Genomic DNA, 18,121 nt, shown 5'->3' on the forward strand with positions numbered 1-18,121 from the left:
CGCTTACATTTCCTCCCGCTGACTGTGTGCGTCAACGGGGGTGGTCTGGCGCCCCAGACATTTGGACGTGGGCCAGCGTGTGTGTGGCTGTGAAGGGGTTTGTTTCGGATGAGCCGAACATTTGACATCCGTAGACGTTTCTCAAAGCAGATTGCCTTCCGTGGCGTCGGTGGGCCTCATCTAATCAGTCGAAGGTCACTCCCAGAGGAGAACGTGGAGGTGTCTGGGGGAAGAGGGAATCGTGCCTCCCGCTGGCCTTGAGATTTGAGCTGCAAGAGAACTATCCCCGAGGTCTCCAGACTGCTGGTCTACCCCGCGGATTCTGAAGTTGCCCATCTCTGTACGTCTGCCATTGAAGGTGTCAGTTTCTGATGACAAATATCTTTCTCTGTCTGTCACTCTTTATAAATACATGTGTGTGCGGACACCTGTCCACAAGGGCTTGTGACCCCAGAGAGAACCAGGTTCGTATTTGAGAAAATACCCAGAAAATATCCATTAGCCATTCAGACAGGTGCCCAAAGATGCACAGTGCTGCCCTGGCCGGTTTGGCTCAGCGGTTAGAGCGTCGGCCTGTGGCCCAGAGAGACCCGGGTTCGGTTCCCGCTAAGGGCACGGACCTCGGTTGCAGTGTGTCCCCGGCCCTGGTTGGTCGTGCGGGTGGCAGCTACTCGATGTGTCCCTTCACGTCGATGTTTCTGTCTCTCTCTCTTCCTCTGTCTGCCTCCCACTCTATCTGAACAAAAAATGGGAAAATGTCCTCGGGTGAGGATAAAAAAAAAAAAGATACACGATGCTTTCCAAATACCTGAGGGCCGAGGAGGCCAGTAGACATCGTCTTCATTCATTATTTATTTTTATACAACACTCTTATAAGGCATCGCTTAGATTTCTGTTCATTTCTTGGTGTTTGTTTTCTAAGACTTTAAAACAAAAAGGTTTCCCTTTGTGATCCTCGTGGGTGCAGACAGGCCGGGAGAAAGACTGTCGGGAAGGCTATGTACCCATACGCGAGTTTCTGCCCGAGGATAGAATCTCGCAAAACTGTCGGCACTGTGTCAAATCAAGACACCAACATGGACGAACCCCGGGGGACTTATTACCCAGGTTCCCAGTGCATGCGTGTATCTGTTGTGTGTTGTGTATGTCGTCCCGTGTGATTCGGCCGTGCGAGGGAGGGGTCTGAGTGCCCCCGTCAGAGTCAGGAACAGACGACGGCTGAGCCCCCCAGGACCTGGCGGTGGCCTTTCGCTAACTCCACCCACCTCCTCTGGCCTCAGCTCCCACCCCCACATCACCCGGGCAACCACTCATCTCCTCTCTGCTTGTGCAACTCTGTGCTTCCAACAATGCCGTGCAAATGAGGCCGTACACAATGGGACCTTTTTAAACGGCTCCTTTTTTTTTTTTTTTTTTCCCCACTTCCGTGTCATTCCCTGGAGAGTCATCCAAGTTATTGTTGGAACAATGATGACTTTCTTTAGAATAACACCTGTAAAAACTCTCCCACAAGGTGACCATCAGACCCACCCTCTTTCTATTGTAAACAAGAATGTAATAAAATTTTTAAAAAATGTATTTTACCTCCCGGTGGGAGTGCGTCTGGGGTATTAATTGTTAGAATTGAATTGCTGGCTCAAAGAGACTCTGCAATTCAGCATAAACAGTCATCTCCCACCATCTCCTAAGAGGATACACTCTTGGTGGAAAATTCATTAACTGGGCAAGTGTTCAATTATTTGGGGGGGATGTACCCACCCTGGGGCAGACCCCCGCTACTTCTTTGAATGATGAGACTACTAACGTACTTTGACATTCTTTAATTACGAGTCAGTTTCCACATCGTTTTCCGGATCTCTACTTTATTCAACATCTATGGATCCCTTTAGCATTTTCTCTGCCTACTTTTGGGGGATTTGTTGGGCGAGTCCCAGTTATGTGACGAGAGCTCTTTACAAACAAAAATGCATTCTTGATCCTAGGTCCTGCAATTTGCCCACGGCCCTTTGAGGCAGTTTCGGCTCTACAGCATTGAATAATTTTTCCGCTGTCACGGTTACGGAATTTTCTTCTCCGCGACTTTTGCGTTTTCCTTAGAAAGAACCATCCTGCTAGGACCTCCTCCGTTTCCGCTATCTTGAAGATTGGATTTTTACAGGCTTCAATCTCGGGGCCATGTCCGATTTTTTGCGGGGTTCAGTGAGTCGGGTCTACAGGGAGTCGTCATTTTATCATTTTTCCCAATGTCAGCCGGCACCCAGGCGTGAGGTCCACCTCGCAAGTTAGATTTTTGAGAACTGTGAGCTGAGGGTGGTCCCAATGTAACCCGGGCTCCTCAAGGGAGCTTTTTTCTGGGGTTCTGTGAACATCATGCCTCTCCTGAGTGTATAGCGTTGGGGGTACTAGTTGCCTCTTTCATGTATGCAAATTGCGTGATTATCCAAAGACAGATCGGTGGCAAAGAGCTTTGCGTTGGGACAGTGAACTGTGAAACTACAGTTACCTGGTCTCAGGAGGAGGGGAGCAGGGAGGGAGAAGATATTGGGGTGATGCTCCAACCAACTCAGCGACCTGGCCAGGGCTAGGCATCAACTTGAACATGCACTGGTAAGGGCCATTTGGGTATGCTTTTACAGAAACACTTATTTTTTTCCCCCTTTTCTCTGTAGGGTGTCTGTTTCTTTTTCTTGATTTTTAAGAACTCTTTACATATGAGGAAACTTGTGTTTGAGCGCAGTAAGGAGTTGCAAATGTCTTTCTAGTGCATTGTTTATTTTTGTATGTGGTGATTTTTTTTTTCTCTTTGTTTTTGGTTTGGGGAATCTTCACCTGAGGTTATTTTTTCCATTGAAATTTTAATTTTTAAAAAAATTTTTTGAGGGCAGAATGGGGAGGAGGGTGTCTAGGGAGAAAAAAATCTGTAACAAAAATAAATTAATAAAAATTTTTAAAAAAATTTTTCTTTATTGACTTTAGAGAGAGAAGAAGGGAGAAAGAGATAGAAACATGGATGAGAGAGAACGTGGACTGGCCGCCTCCTGCACGCCCCCCACTGGGGATGGACCCACAACCTGGGCATGTGTCCTGACCGGGAATCGAACCGGCGACACCTTAGTGTAGGGTTGACGCTCAACCACTGAGCCACAATGGCCGGGCTTTATTGCAAAAATAATTTTTTTTGGTACGTGTCCCTAGCGGGAACCGAACCCGGGACTCTCTGGTCCGCAGGCCGACGCTCCAACCACTGAGCCAAACCGGCCAGGGCTTTATTGAAATTTTTAGACAGTGAAAGGGACGGAGGGAGGGAGAGACAGAAAGAGACATCAGTTGGTTGCCTCCTGCACATGCCCCGATGAGGGCTGAGGATCGAACCTGCCACCCAGGTACATGCCCTTGACCAGGAATCAAACCTGAGATCCTTTGGCTCGAGGGCCGACCCTCTAACCACTGACCCACACTGACCAGGGCTGGTGTTTTTCCTTACCATGTAAAATTGCGTTTGCGTCGTAAAATTTGTCTATTTCTGCTTCTCAACGTTGACCGACCGCGAGGAACGTGTCTCCTACAGGGACGCTGACCATAAACTCCATTTGTACTTTCTTCCAGTATTTTGATTGTTTAACGTTTTTGTGTGGCTTTTTTTTTTTTTTTTTTTTTTAATCTTGACGTTTCTTTTGATGGGGACTGCGAGGTATGGATGTAATTTTGCCTTTAGGCGTTCCAATATTTATATATTTTGTATTCCAATATTTATATATTTTAAAAGTGCATCTTTGCCCCTGTTAACTATGGTGCAGCCTCTGGGGTTTGGTCATTTCTAGAGAGAAGTAGGTCGGACACCTCGGGGCTGAATGATGCCCACTGGCCAGTCCTCAGCTTGCTCACCCTTCCTCCTTGGTATTTCCTGGCAGGAACCCCCAGTAATGGGGGTTGTCTATGTTCCCAAGTCCCCCTCTGCCTCCCAATTCACCCTGGTGCTGCCCCATGTGCCCTGGAGCGCCCCCTCCTGGGGGAACCATGAGGAACCAACCACCTTCCAACGGCTGTCATTTCTGACCTACTTGAACAATATTCAAATAATAATAATAATAATAAAACTACACTTTAACGCACGCACCCACCCTAATGCACTGCCCGGCGCTGTCTGGGGGGGTACCCAGGAGTCTCACCCATGGCTACAGACAGTAGACATTTTTTGGACCTTTTGCAAGTCATTTGGGCAACGTAGCGTAGCACGTTCTTCCAGACACGTCAGCGGGTGTGGGGGGAAGACGGCTTTCTCAGGGGTCTTTCTCCAGGCTGCCGTCCCTCGAGGAGCCCCCGCGGTGGAAGCCCAGCTGCCGTTGGCCCCCTGTAGGGGCTGAACCCCTGCCACCGTGCCCGCTGCTCACCAATCTCTTCTTTTTCCTTCCACAGTCTTCCCTCGGCAGCCTGACCGTGTTGCTATAGTGACAGGAGGCACAGAGGGAATCGGCTTGGCTACCTGCAGGCACCTGGCAAGACTCGGCATGCGTGTCATCATAGGTGATGCTTCTGACGCCCAGTTGTCTCCCGTGGGTCATGGGACATGCAGAGCTGTTTGCTCATCCGGGGTCGTCAGCATTGATGTGCTTAGAGATCCAACAGAGGCAGAGGCGTACGGATTAAGCCTGTTCTCTTTGTATCCATTCTCTCTCTCCTCTCTCTCTCTTTTTTTTCTTTTTTTTTTTTTTTTGTACGTGCCCTTAGCGGGAACCGAACCCGGGACTCTCTGGTCCGCAGGCCGACGCTCCCATTGCTGAACCAAACCGGCCAGGGCTATATCCACTCTCTTAAGAGAAGTGAAAATGTTAAATGCTTTTGACAAGTCCCTGAAATGACCAACGTCCGTATCTTCCCCTGGGTGACTAGGGGTTGGTTGCAACAGGGGAGGTCCTGGGAGGGGAGAGGACAAATCTGAGGGTGAATGTCTGGACCTTCCCATCCACTGTAGCCCTGTCGTGGTTTGTTCAACTCTCCTGGGACCTGAGAAACTCAAGAAGACAGGCCTAGGATCAGAGGGGCTTTGCGGGGGGACTCAAGAGGGGGTGGAACCCCCTCAATTTGATGTTCCAAGGTAGTTGGTTTTCTGTTGTGTCATTGAAGACATAACGAGCTTCTGAGGTCTTTACGTTGGATCCCTGCCGGTGTTTGGAATGACTTGACCTTAGCACTGAAACAGGAAGAGCCATAGGGCCCCTCTGAGGGTGTGTTGGGCCTGGGCTAACGGTGGAAAGATAATACTAGAGGAGGATGAGAAGGGGGCCCCCCCACCGGAGCAAAGTGGGGGTCTGGTACACAGCACTCTAGCTATGACCATGGTTCCTGCAATGGAGCTTTTGTCTTTGTTTTCTGAATTCTTAGGGAGAGTAGACAACGTTGGGGTGCAGACACAGAAAGTCCCATTTTTCTATGCGTTCTGACTCAGTGTGGTGGGTTCCACGTCATGACATCTAGATTGATCACATCGTGATGAGGCCTAGCTGGGTAGGTCGTGAGGAGGTCTAACTGGGGAAGATCGTAATGACATTCAGTTGGGTTTGGTCAAGATAAGATCTGGTTGGGGGAGATCACGAGGTGGTTGGTTTGGTGAGACCATGAGGAGGTCTGGATGGGGGAGATCACGAGGTGGTTGGTTTGGTTAGACCATGAGGGGGTCTGGATGGGGGAGATCACGAGGTGGTTGGTTTGGTTAGACCATGAGGGGGTCTGGATGGGGGAGATCACGAACAGTCCTGCTTGAGTGAGGTCAAGAGCAGGTCCGGTTAAGTGGGATCAGAAGGAGGTCTGGTTGGATTAGATCGTGAGGGGGTTTAGTTTAGTTTGATCATGAGGAGGTGAGGTTGGGTGAGATGAGGAGGTGAGGTTGGGTGAGATGAGGAGGAGGGGAGGTTGGATGAGATGAGGAGGAGGGGAGGTTGGGTGAGATGAGGAGGAGGGGAGGCTGGGTGGGATGAGGAGGAGGGGAGGTTGGGTGAGATGAGGAGGAGGGGAGGCTGGGTGGGATGAGGAGGAGGGGAGGTTGGGTGAGATGAGGAGGAGGGGAGGTTGGGTGAGATGAGGAGGAGGGGAGGCTGGGTGGGATGAGGAGGAGGGGAGGCTGGGTGGGATGAGGAGGAGGGGAGGTTGGGTGAGATGAGGAGGAGGGGAGGCTGGGTGGGATGAGGAGGAGGGGAGGTTGGGTGAGATGAGGAGGAGGGGAGGTTGGGTGAGATGAGGAGGAGGGGAGGCTGGGTGGGATGAGGAGGAGGGGAGGTTGGGTGAGATGAGGAGGAGGGGAGGTTGGGTGAGATGAGGAGGAGGGGCGGGCTGGGTGGGATGAGGAGGAGGGGAGGTTGGGTGAGATGAGGAGGAGGGGAGGTTGGGTGAGATGAGGAGGAGGGGAGGTTGGGTGAGATGAGGAGGTGAGGCTGGGTGGGATGAGGAGGAGGGGAGGTTGGGTGAGATGAGGAGGAGGGGAGGTTGGGTGAGATGAGGAGGAGGGGAGGCGGGGTGGGATGGATGAGGGAGGAGGGGAGGTTGGTGGGATGAGGAGGAGGGAGGGGGTTGGGTTGAGATGAGGAGGAGGGTGGAGGTTGGGTGAGATGAGGAGGAGGGCGAGGGCTGGGTGGGAATGGGTGAGGCGGAGGGGGAGGATTTGGGTGAGGATGAGGAGGAGGGGAGGCTGGGGGGGATGAGGAGGAGGGGAGAGCTTGGGGAGATGGGAGGAGGGGAGGTTGGGTGAGATGAGGAGGAGGGGGAGGCTGGGTGGGATGAGGAGGAGGGGAGGTTGGTGAGATGAGGAGGAGGGGAGGCTGGGTGGGATGAGGAGGAGGGGAGGTTGGGTGAGATGAGGAGGAGGGGGAGGCTGGGTGGGATTGAGGAGGAGGGGAGGTTGGGTGGGATGAGGAGGAGGGGAGGTTGGGTGAGATAGAGGAGGGAGGGAGGTGTGGTGGGTGCGGAGGACGGGCCGAGGTGGGTGCGATGAGGAGGAGGGAGGCTGGGTGGGATGAGGAGGAGGGGAGGCTGGGTGGAGCTGAGGAGGAGGTGAGGCTGGGTGGGCAGAGGAGGGAGGGGAGGCGGGGTGGGATGAGGAGGAGGGGGCGGTGGGTGAGATGAGGAGGAGGGGGCTGGGTGGGATTGAGGAGGAGGGAGGTTGGGTGAGGATGAGGAGGAGGGGAGGCTGGGTGGGATGAGGAGGAGGGGAGGTTGGGTGGGATGAGGAGGAGGGGAGGTTGGGTGAGACGAGGAGGAGGGGAGGTTGGGTGAGATGAGGAGGAGGGGAGGTTGGGTGAGACGAGGAGGAGGGGAGGTTGGGTGGGATGAGGAGGAGGGGAGGTTGGGTGAGATGGGATTGATGGGATGAGATGAGGAGTAGAGCGGGAGGTTGGGTGAGGACGAGGAGGAGGGGAGGGTTGGGTGAGATGAGGAGGAGGGGGGTTGGGTGAGACGAGGAGGAGGGGAGGTTGGGTGAGACGAGGAGGAGGGGAGGTTGGGTTGGGATGAGAGAGGAGGGGAGGTTGGGTGAGGAGGGAGGAGGGGAGGTTGGGTGAGATGAGGAGGAGGGGAGGTGGGGTGAGATGAGGAGGAGGGGAGGTTGGGTGGGATGAGGAGGTGGGGAGGTTGGGTGAGATGAGGAGGAGGGGAGGTTGGGTGAGACGAGGAGGAGGGGAGGTTGGGTGGGATGAGGAGGAGGGGAGGTTGGGTGAGACGAGGAGGAGGGGAGGTTGGGTGAGACGAGGAGGAGGGGAGGTTGGGTGAGACGAGGAGGAGGGGAGGTTGGGTGGGTATGAGGAGGAGGGGAGGTTGGGTGAGATGAGGAGGAGGGGAGGTTGGGTGAGATGAGGAGGAGGGGAGGTTGGGTGGGGTGAGGAGGAGGGGAGGTTGGGTGGGATGAGGAGGAGGGGAGGTTGGGTGAGACGAGGAGGAGGGGAGGTTGGGTGGGATGAGGAGGAGGGGAGGTTGGGTGAGATGAGGAGGAGGGGAGGTTGGGTGGGATGAGGAGGAGGGGAGGTTGGGTGAGATGAGGAGGAGGGTCTGGTTGGGTGAGATGAGGAGGTGAGGTTGGGTGGGATGAGGAGGAGGGGAGGTTGGGTGAGATGAGGAGGAGGGGAGGCTGGGTGGGATGAGGAGGAGGGGAGGCTGGGGGGGATGAGGAGGAGGGGAGGTTGGGTGGGATGAGGAGGAGGGGAGGTTGGGTGGGATGAGGAGGAGGGGAGGTTGGGTGGGTTGAGATGAGGGAGAGTGGGTGGGAGAGGAGGAGTGGAGGTTGGTGGGATGAGGAGGAGGGTGAGGTGGCGTGGATGAGGAGGAGGGGAGGCTGGGGGAATGCGGAGGAGGGGAGGTGGGTGAGATGAGGAGGAGGGGAGGTTGGGTGAGATGAGGAGGAGGTGAGGCTGGGTGAGATGAGGAGGAGGTGAGGTTGGGTGGGATGAGGAGGAGGGGAGGCTGGGTGGGATGAGGAGGAGGTGGGTTGAGATGAGGAGGAGGTGAGGTTGGGTGGGATGAGGAGGAGGGGAGGTTGGGTGGGATGAGGAGGAGGGTCTGGTTGGGTGAGATGAGGAGGTGAGGTTGGGTGAGATGAGGAGGAGGGTCTGTTTGGGTGAGATGAGGAGGGGAGGTTGGGTGAGAGGAGGAGGAGGTCTGGTTGGGTGAGATCATGGGGCAGTCCACTTGGATTAGACCATGGACAGGTCTGGCTGGATTAGGTCCTGAGGGAGTTTAGTTTGATCAGGATTTCACCATGTTGACGTCTTGAGGATGAGGAGATGCACCGCAGACAAAATGCAGGGAACCCCTGTGCACCAGCGGGCAGCCCCCAGGCCAGCAGGGACGGGAGCCCGGACAGCGATCCCCTGACTGGGGTGATGTTTGCTGAGCATCAGGACCAGCGCTTGTCAGCACCACATGTGCCTGTTTCATTCTGGACTGAAACGGAGAGCAAACGCCACCCCCTCACCACCCTCACGTCTCTGTTCCCCCCGCGCTTGAGGCCCGTGGTGACCTCTCCTGCGGCTCCCGGGGTTGACCCTCCCCCGCAATCCAATCAAGAAGGCCTCTTCCCTCCTCCATGTGACTTTGAGGGGATAATTGGATAGATGCTGAGAGGGACCATTTTTCATTCTGCATGACAGCTGCTGGGAAGGTCACTTCCTGAAACATGATCATTGGACACGGTGCATTTCCATCCGAAGGACAACGTAAGCAGTGGCCACATCCCATCTCAGATGGCTTCACCCCCAGTCTATTACTATTTAGAGAATAATCAATTACTTCTTAAGGAATGCAAAGGACAGTCTGCGATCAACCCAGGCGAACGCATGTGGCTCTGAACACATCCGTTATTCCTCTTCCCCTCTGTTCCCACGGTCTTCGTCTTATTTTTCCAAGGTCTATTTTTTAGGTGGTGGATCTTTTTTATTTATTTTTTCTTTTTTTGTATTCTTCTCAGTGGATGGTCATATAACGTTTATCCCAGGGGTCAGTAAACTCTTCCTAGACTGGGCCACATAGTACATATTCTCCTCCATCCCTTTTGCAGTGATCAGCTCCATGAATATCCGTGGCCGATAGTTTGATTGGGCATGGCTGTATTCCAGTCAAACTTTTCCCCCAATATCAGTGTCCGTTCAGATGTGGCCCCTGGTTTGGGCTCCCTGTCGTCGTCGTCGTCTTCTTCTTCTTCTTCTTCTTCTTCTTCTTCTTCTCCTCCTCCTCCTCTTCCTCCTCCCCCTCCTCCTCCTCCTTCTTCTTCTTCTTCTTCTTTTATTGCTTCTTGCAGATCCCCGAAATCTGGTGGATGAGTCCAGTCCCCAGGGAGGGGACCTCTACAGGACAGGTCGCCCTTCCAAAGCACCATGTTGCCCCAGTACACCTGGGACCCCTCAAGGTAGAGTAGGTCCTGGTGTGCCGTAGTCACCCAATCAATGTCGGAACAATTGCAGCCACTGCCTTTGGTCATGGCCCATGTCTACTGCCTGCAGGACGAAGCTTCAGATAATAACTTTTGCAGAAAAGTAAAATTGTTTATACCCGTAATACGATGCGACTCCAGACAGCCCAGGTAGGGAAGGTGATGACCGTGATGGTTCCAACCCCAGCTTCCTCGGGCCAATTGCATCTCTGGGAAAAGAGAGAGCTTGGATCTCACTTTATTAAAGCGTCCGCTGTCCCAGACATTCCTCCCGAGGTGCTCGGTGCTGGAGGAACAAATATGTAATATTTAACAATCGTGCGGGATTTCAGGAATATATCTCGTCCACATCCCTGGCCCCACTTAACCACGGACCTTTCTTTCCTTGGCCTTTTGAGAGGGAAGGTGGTATCCGCGTTGCCTCCGACATACCCATCCTGCCGCTGTGGGCCCTGTGCGGGGAGACCGTCCGAGCAGAAACAGAGGAGTCGCTCAGACTGCTGTTTCTTTATGCAAATCACTTTGCCGCTGCGTCTTCTTCACCTCTGCCCCTGTGAACTCTCCAAAGCCGTGACGCGCTCCTGACTCTTTGCAGTTCAACCCAAAACACATCCTTTCCCTGTTTATCTCGAGCAGGAGCGGAAGACTTTCGGTTTCACTACGGTTTATTCTTCTCTCTCTCTCTCTCTCTCTCTCTCTCTCTCTCTCTCTCTCTCTCGTGTGTGTATGTGTGTAACTCTGCTGTAAACACTTATATTTATTTATGTATTTTCGAAAGGGCATTCCATACCTTAACGGGGGCACTGGTCAAGGACCCAAAGTAAATCATACAAAATGCAATGGAAAAGAACAGAGAAATGAGGCCTTGTGCTTGTTAGTTAGAAGACGTAATTAAAAAAAAAAAATGTATAAATCCCGGCCGGTGCGGCTCATTGGTTGAGCATCACTCTGTGCACCAAGGGGTCCCCAGTTCGATTCCCGGTCAGGGCACGTGTGGTGTGCTCCATCCCCAGTAGGGGGCGAGCAGGAGGCAACTGATTCATGTTGTTTCTCTCCCATCAATGTTTCTCTCTCTCTCCCTCTCTTGTCCTGTCTCTCAAAAATCAAGAAAAACATATTTAAAAAAATAAAATAACATGTATAGATACAGCATGAAAAAATCGCATAAAAAATAAAAAGGATGGCTTGTGACTATGGGTTCATGCAGATGGCAAGATGGTTCAGCCCAGAACACACCTGGCCCAGGTGGGAGGGGGACCGGGCTGGCTCCACCCTGTGTACCTGCCTCTCTCCGTTCAGGTGCTGTGGCTGGAGCCCTGGGGGATGTCAGGGTCCCAGGACCTCTGGGCTCACGCCTGCCTCCTCACAGGGTACCTGACTGTCTCGCTCTGCGGATGCTCTCCGTGACCCACCCCGCCGGGCAGGGAGTCTCAGGCTGGGCGCACCCCGCAAAGGGTCTGATGGGCTGCTCGAGGCCCCGTTAGTAACGAGGACCCGTGACTGGAAGGTGGCCTCTCCCAAGTGTTTCCCAGAACAACAGCCCCGTTGGGCACACTGTCCGAGTGGTCAGAGATGTTTGGGCAAACAGTGTCCCCAACCATTCACGCTCAACACAGTCACCAACCAAGACATTCACCGAACTGCCTTACCTGTATCTCACCCCAGATTTCTTCATCTTTGTTTATTTTTAATATTTATTCTTTATTGATTTTAGAGAGGGAGAGAGATAGAAACATCGATGAGAGAGAACATGGACTGGCCCCTCCTGCACGCCACCCACTGGGGATCGGGCCCACGACCTGGGCCTGTGCCCTGACCGGGTATCGAACCGGCGACCTCCTGGTGCAGGGTCGACGCTCAACCACTGAGCCTCACCGGCTGTGCTCTTCATCTTTATTTTTTATTGTTGTTGTTAATCTTCCCACAAGGATATTTTTTTTTTATTGCCTCTCCTTGTACAGAGGGCAGAAAGGAGGGAGGGAGACAGAGAGAGAAACATCAATGTGAGACAGGAACATTGATTCGTTGCCCCCCACTGGGGATCGAGCCCACAACCCGGACATGAGCCTGACCGGGAATTGAACCGGGACCTCTCCATCCAAGGGACGACGCTCCGTCCACTGAGCCACACCGGCCGGGCAGAAGCTTCTTTTCCAGTCTGATATCTGTGCACCATCTTCCGGGGATGCTATTCCCGGGCACCCCGTGTTCATAATGCTACCAGGGGCCTCCCGTCCCTGTAGTGATTGACACGTTCAGTGTCCGATAAATGCCCTCTCTTGGCCCGTCCAGGCTAAATAAAATAGGTCTGAAATGGATGCATCGTCCCAGCCCCAGTCTGTCTGATGGTCCCACGCCGTCCTAGACAGAGGCAGGAGGAGGTCATCTCGGGAACACGTTTTGGGCACGTTGGTCGGTTTCTGGAGGAATTTCGCTCATTGCCTCTTTTCCTTTTAGTGGCAAATCATGAAGCGAATGGCCAGGAAGTGGTGAGGAAGATCAAAGAAGAGACGCTGAATGAGAAAGGTATTTCCCGTGGTCCCACTGGCTGTGCGTGCCATCGGACCCTGGTGACACGGGGTTCGGCACGGCTGGCTGACCTGGCCTTGGGGAGGGGTGCGCTGTGTCTACGTATGCACGATTCCTCGGGGGGGGGGGGTTCCACATGACGTTGTACAAAATCTGAATGAATGTTGTTGAAAACGCTCGCTTAAGGACTAATCCGCCGGGAAGGGAGCCAAGGTCCACTGGGTCCGTGGGCCCCGGCTGACAAGTTGAAGCGCTTGGAACAAAGGTGTCAGAAATTGCCCTCGTGTCTGGGGGGGCTACTGTTTACATGAGTTGGTGGCTTCTCAAAAGCCTTGTTGAAATGACTTGGTGGCGTTCGTGGTGTCCGTGGCGATTCACGGTTGGGGACAGCAAGCAGCGGGTCGAAGAGAACCGTCTTTGGCTGCTTTTCCCTTCTCTGGAGGGGCGGCCGGGAGCCTGGGGTGGAGGTGATGGTTTCTGCATTTGGTGGCAGGGTTGTCCCCCTTGTCAGAGCTGCCGACATGCTCCTGTCTCTTCCTTCCTATCAAGTGACTGGGAGTAGATGCAGGAATTAGCACCTGCGGGGGTTACCCATCCAGGTGGATAATCATCAGACAACACCCGTGACTCAGAGCTGCCGACCCCCGATGTCTCCACACGTCACATATTATACCCCCGCCCTTTTAAAATACGTTTTCATTGATTTTTTTAGTCCTGAAAAGGACTACTTTGTATAGATAAATGACGGGAAATCAATTGCTTTTCTCGCACCTTTTACCATAGACTCACCCAGCCGGGGCGAAATTCCTTCATCTGAAATCTTAAGGGGCATTTTCTTGGAAACGTGGTCTCTGTCGTCTTTCGTACTTTTTCTTTCTCATTTAAAATGTTACTTTTCAGTTGCAGTTGATATTGAATATTCCATTAGCTCCCGGTGTAGAGCATAGTGGTTTTTATATACTTTACAAAGTGATTTCGTGCATAAGTCAAGGACTCACCTGGCTCCGTCTACAGTGATGATAATATTATCGAGTGTATTTCCTGGGCTGTACTTTACACCCGTGACTATTCTGTGCCTGCCCATCTGTCCTGCTAATCTCCTCCCCCTTTTCACCCAGCCCCCCAGCCCCACTCCCACGGTGACCATCAGTCTGTTCTCTGCATCTGTGAGTCTGTTTCTGTTTTGTTTGTATTTATTTTGCTCTTTAGATTCCACATATAAGACAAAGCATTCGCGATCAGTTTTTCTCTATCTGACTTATCTCACCGAGCGTAATACTCTAGGTCCATCCAAGTGGTCGCAAACCGTCAGATTTAAAATGGGAACTACCTTATGACCCAGCGTTTCATTTTTGGGTACTTATTTAAGAAAAAAAAAAAAAAACACCACTAATTCAAAAAGGTATCTGCACCCTTATATTCATAGCAGCACTATTTACAGTCGCCAAGATACAGAAACAACCCAAGTGTCCGTCAGTAGATGATTGGATAAAAAAACGGTGGTCATATAAAAAATGGAATATTACTTGGCCATGAAAAATAACATCCAGTTTACTTCTCTCAAAGACAACAGTCATCAGTTCTCCCTAAGTTTGGTGTGGTCAGGAAAATCAACCGCATCTCCCTGAGAGATCTCACCTTAGAAATACTTCCTTGGGTCTGCTAATCCAATTAAATGCCAGGCACTTAAATTTGTCATGAAAACAAAAACAAAAAAATGCTATACACTTCATGCTGGTTATGGGAATAGGTCATAACATCTCCAGAGAGACATCTACTGGTCTCGTCATCCAACAGAGAATTTGTATCTTGCATGTGACCGCCCAACGATGCCTAAGTTTTTTCCTACCTGAAGACTCCAGTTCCGTAGAATCGTCTTTATGGGGCTTGTTGTGTTTGGGGAAACTGACTACTGATGACTTCAATTTCTTTTGTTCTCTTGACATGTATGATTCTTATTCTGCCGAGTCTCTGAGACCCTTTCTAAGCTGTATCACCTGACATGACTTTGCTGCCCAGGATTCAACGTTCCCAAGAAAAGTTGACACCGTCTCCTACACGTATGTGCAGGTCTGGTATAGACTCAAGGCGCCGTGTCTTCCTTGTTGAACATAATCAGATCCTTCCTGACTGTTTAAGTGTTCAGACAAGAGTCCTTCTTTTCCTGTCATTAAAAAAAAAAAAGTTTTAATGTTTTTTTATTGATTTTAGGGAGAGAGAGAGATAGAAACACCTGGCACCGTACCGAGTCATGACAATATTTCTAACTGTATTTTCCGTGCTGTACTTTAGTTTTTTTCTTCTCCACATTTATTTTATTTCTATGTTCGGTGACAGTTGAAATTCGCTCTACGTTTCAGGGGTACCGCTCAGTGGTTAGACGCTTAGATAACTTCACGAAGCGATTTCCCCCGTAAGTGATGATCTACAGAGAGACAGGCGGACGGACGATTTCCTGCGGGCTGCTAGATTTCGAAGGTCGCTGTGTCTTTGCACTGGCGCGGAAGGAGGGTTGCAGCACTTTCTGAAAATTGCATCTGCTGTTACAGCTCACTGTGCCTCGTGTCAAAGGCTCCTCATTTCCGAGGGCTTTAACGATCCGTGTTTACCTTTGGGAGCCCAGCAAGGTGATTTCCGAGAGCGGGGTGATTTGTCTGCCTCATTTGCTCAGCCTCTCTGTGGGTCCCTATAGGATTTGTCACCAAATCCCACAAGGAAGAGGCCTCGCCCTCACTGTGGGGTCATTCTGTTTCCCCCACCAATACCTGACGGAATTTTGCAAACCAGTGTCGCCCCAACACATTCGAGTTTTAAAAAGGTGCTTTAAAACTCAGTAATCAGAGATCGTCGACATGTTACAATGTCTAAGAATTATATAATTTAATTTCTGAGATTATAAAATAGTCATCTTCTTTTTCCCCAGGGGGAAATGAAGTACACTTAAGTGGACATGGAGTATACGCATAGATTAGAAACTTTTTTTTTATTGATTTTTATTTTATTTTTTTTAAGATGTCTTGATTGGTTTTTTAGAGAGAGATAGAAATATTGATTAGAAAGAAACAGGAGTGGGCTGCCTCCTGCACGCCCCCTGCTGGGGATCAAGCCTGCAACCCTGGCCTGTGTCCTGACCGGGAATCGAACCAGGACCTCTCAGTCCCTGGACGATGCTCAGTCCACTGAGCCACACCAGCCGGGCCAGAAGGGTCTTGTCCATCAATGGAACAGGGACAATATTCTATGAAACAGATGTCAAGACTGTAATATAGAGACTGGCAGTTACAGAATAGTCTCAGGGATAAAAATCCTGTGCGGGAATGTAGTCCACGCTAGTCTCGTCACCACGGATGACGCCAGGCGGACACTGGAAATACCACTTTGTACAGTGTATGCTTATCCAACCAGCAGACCATGCACCCAAAACTCATACAAAATAACACACATTGTAAATGGTCATTTGGAAAAAAAATTTTTTTTTTTTAATTAAAAAAGATGTAAAGGAAAAGGTTCACGTATCCAACAACGGGTTCGGCCGGCATGTGGCGGAGCCTGTGTACATCGGTCCGGTTGGTTGCGCTGGGCAGCTTTCCCTCACTGTCGTCATCACTGGGATCGGTACCTTGGGGGTACAGAGGAGCCCTCGCCTTAGCAGGTCAGAAGGCTGTCTGATCCACCTTCCGGTAGACACTAAGTCCTTGCAGCCAAGACATGCTCCCTAAGGAGCCTCGATACATACTTACGCTTCGCTGATGTGCAAGTTCCCTTTGCCAGGCTTGTCTGTGCCTGCGGTTACGCAGCAGGGGTCACTGTGCAGTATTCATTCACCTGGCAGCTATGGCCAGGTTGTTTTTCTCTATATTTTTATTGTTTAAAAAAAAATGACTAGGCTTCGGTTTTTTGCTCAGTTTCCAGGTTGCGGAAAATTGAGCAGAAAATACAGCAAATGTCTGCCCACCTGCCCCACCCCAGCTTTTCTTATTAGTTACAGCTGATGACTCATGAGCTACAATGGATACATGCACATGGACACATTGTTACGAACCAAGTCGGCAGTTGATATTAGAGTTCACTCTGTTGTTGTTGTTGTTCATCCTCACCAGAGGAGATTTTTACATTCATTTTCAGAGAGAGAGTGGGAGCGGGGGAGGGAGAGAAACATCGATGTGAGAGAGACACATTCATTGGTAGCTTCCCGCATGACCCCGACCACAGCCGAGGATTGAACCTGCAACCCGGGTACATGCCCTTAAGCGGGAATTGAACCCACGACCCTTCGGTCTGCAGGTTGACGCTCTAACCACTGAGCAAAACCAGCCAAGGCAGGTTTTCTACATTCTTTGGTTTTGCACAAATGTTTAATGACACGTGTCCAGCATTATAGTATCACACAGACTCATTTCACCACCCCAAATATCCCCTGCGTCCCCCTAAAGCTCCCTCCCTCCCCAACCCCCGACAACCACCATCCTTCTTACTGTGTCCACCGTTTTGGATTTTCCATAATTATGTCAGGGTGTTGGAACCCTGCAGCATGGAACCTTAGCAGACTGTCTTCTGTTCTGTAATAATGTGCACTTAGGGTTCCTACACATCTTGTCGTGGTTCAACGGTTCCTCTCTTCAAGGACAAACCTCCGTCACGATGGGATTTTAAATGCGCAGGAGGTCAGACGTCCGCACATGGGGTGATATTGTAGGTGGGTTTGCACAAAGGAGGATGAGTTTCAGCCTACGGAGTCTTCACTTTTTACAAACTCCACACATGTCCCTCCAAAGGCAAGGTAGGGGTCAGAGTTAAGGTCAGGATTAGAGTTAGAGGTGAGGGTGTAGGGCTAGGACTTAGGGTTCAGGGTATGATCCGGCGTTAGTGTTTAGAGCTGGGGTTCGGAGTTAGAGTGAGGTGTTCAGGTCATGGTTAGAGCTTGGAATACAGGGTTAGGTTTAAGGGTTCAGGGTTAGGACTAGAGTTTAGGGTCAGGGTCTAGGGTTCAAGTCGGGGTCTGGGTCAGGGTTAAGTTTAGGGTCAGGGTTAAGGTTACAGTTAGGATTAGAGTCCGAGTCACAGTGAGGGTGAGGGTCAGGTTTAGGGTTAGGTTTAAAGACAAGGTCAGATCAGGGTTAGAGTCGGGGTTAGAAGTTGGAGGTTAGAGGCTCGCCTCTGACTGCCCGACTCTTGAGGCGAGGCCTCCCCCTTCCTGTGAGTGGCCGAGGCCTTGGCCTCTACTCCGGAAATCGCCAGCTCAGGTCCATTTCTCAGTTCCTCCCGCGCAGGTGGTTGTACGGTAATTACCAGGAAGATTGCGGACAGGTTCGAGGACCCGCACTGTACACGTTGCTGGACAGATGAGAGATAATGAGCGTTGTTCCCAGAGAGAAAGAATGGTGTGGTCAGTACAGGCTGTATCCGCGTCTCAGCGGCCTGCTGGGTTCTGTCTGCAAAGGAGAACTCGGGGTGTAGAACGGAGGGGAGCCCGTCTGTGGCCACACCGATCCCGCCTGTGATGGCGAGGACTTGCTTTTGCCCCGAACACAGGAGTAGCAGATGCACCGCAGTTCATCCCCGGTCCAGGCAGGAGTCCCAGCGGGTTGCAGCCTCTCCCTTCATTCTGCACATGCTGCTGTGTTCTTTAGCTTTTACGGTGATTTAAGTACCATTAATAAAACTGTCCTTTCTGACATTGTG

The 18,121-nt window shown here is 51.5% G+C and overlaps 1 protein-coding gene across 1 annotated transcript in view; it reads left to right on the forward strand.

Moving 5' to 3' along the window:
• DHRSX (dehydrogenase/reductase X-linked) overlaps positions 1-18,121 on the forward strand; it is a 61,830-nt gene that overhangs the window by 17,224 nt on the left and 26,485 nt on the right. The window contains exons 2-3 of the mRNA XM_036270399.1: positions 4,417-4,524; positions 12,368-12,436. Coding sequence (XP_036126292.1) covers positions 4,417-4,524; positions 12,368-12,436 — 177 coding nt within the window. The remainder of the gene's footprint in view (positions 1-4,416; positions 4,525-12,367; positions 12,437-18,121) is intronic.

Source organism: Molossus molossus, unplaced genomic scaffold (genome assembly GCF_014108415.1).
Source record: "Molossus molossus isolate mMolMol1 unplaced genomic scaffold, mMolMol1.p scaffold_m16_p_2, whole genome shotgun sequence".
Taxonomy (NCBI): Eukaryota; Metazoa; Chordata; class Mammalia; order Chiroptera; family Molossidae; genus Molossus; species Molossus molossus.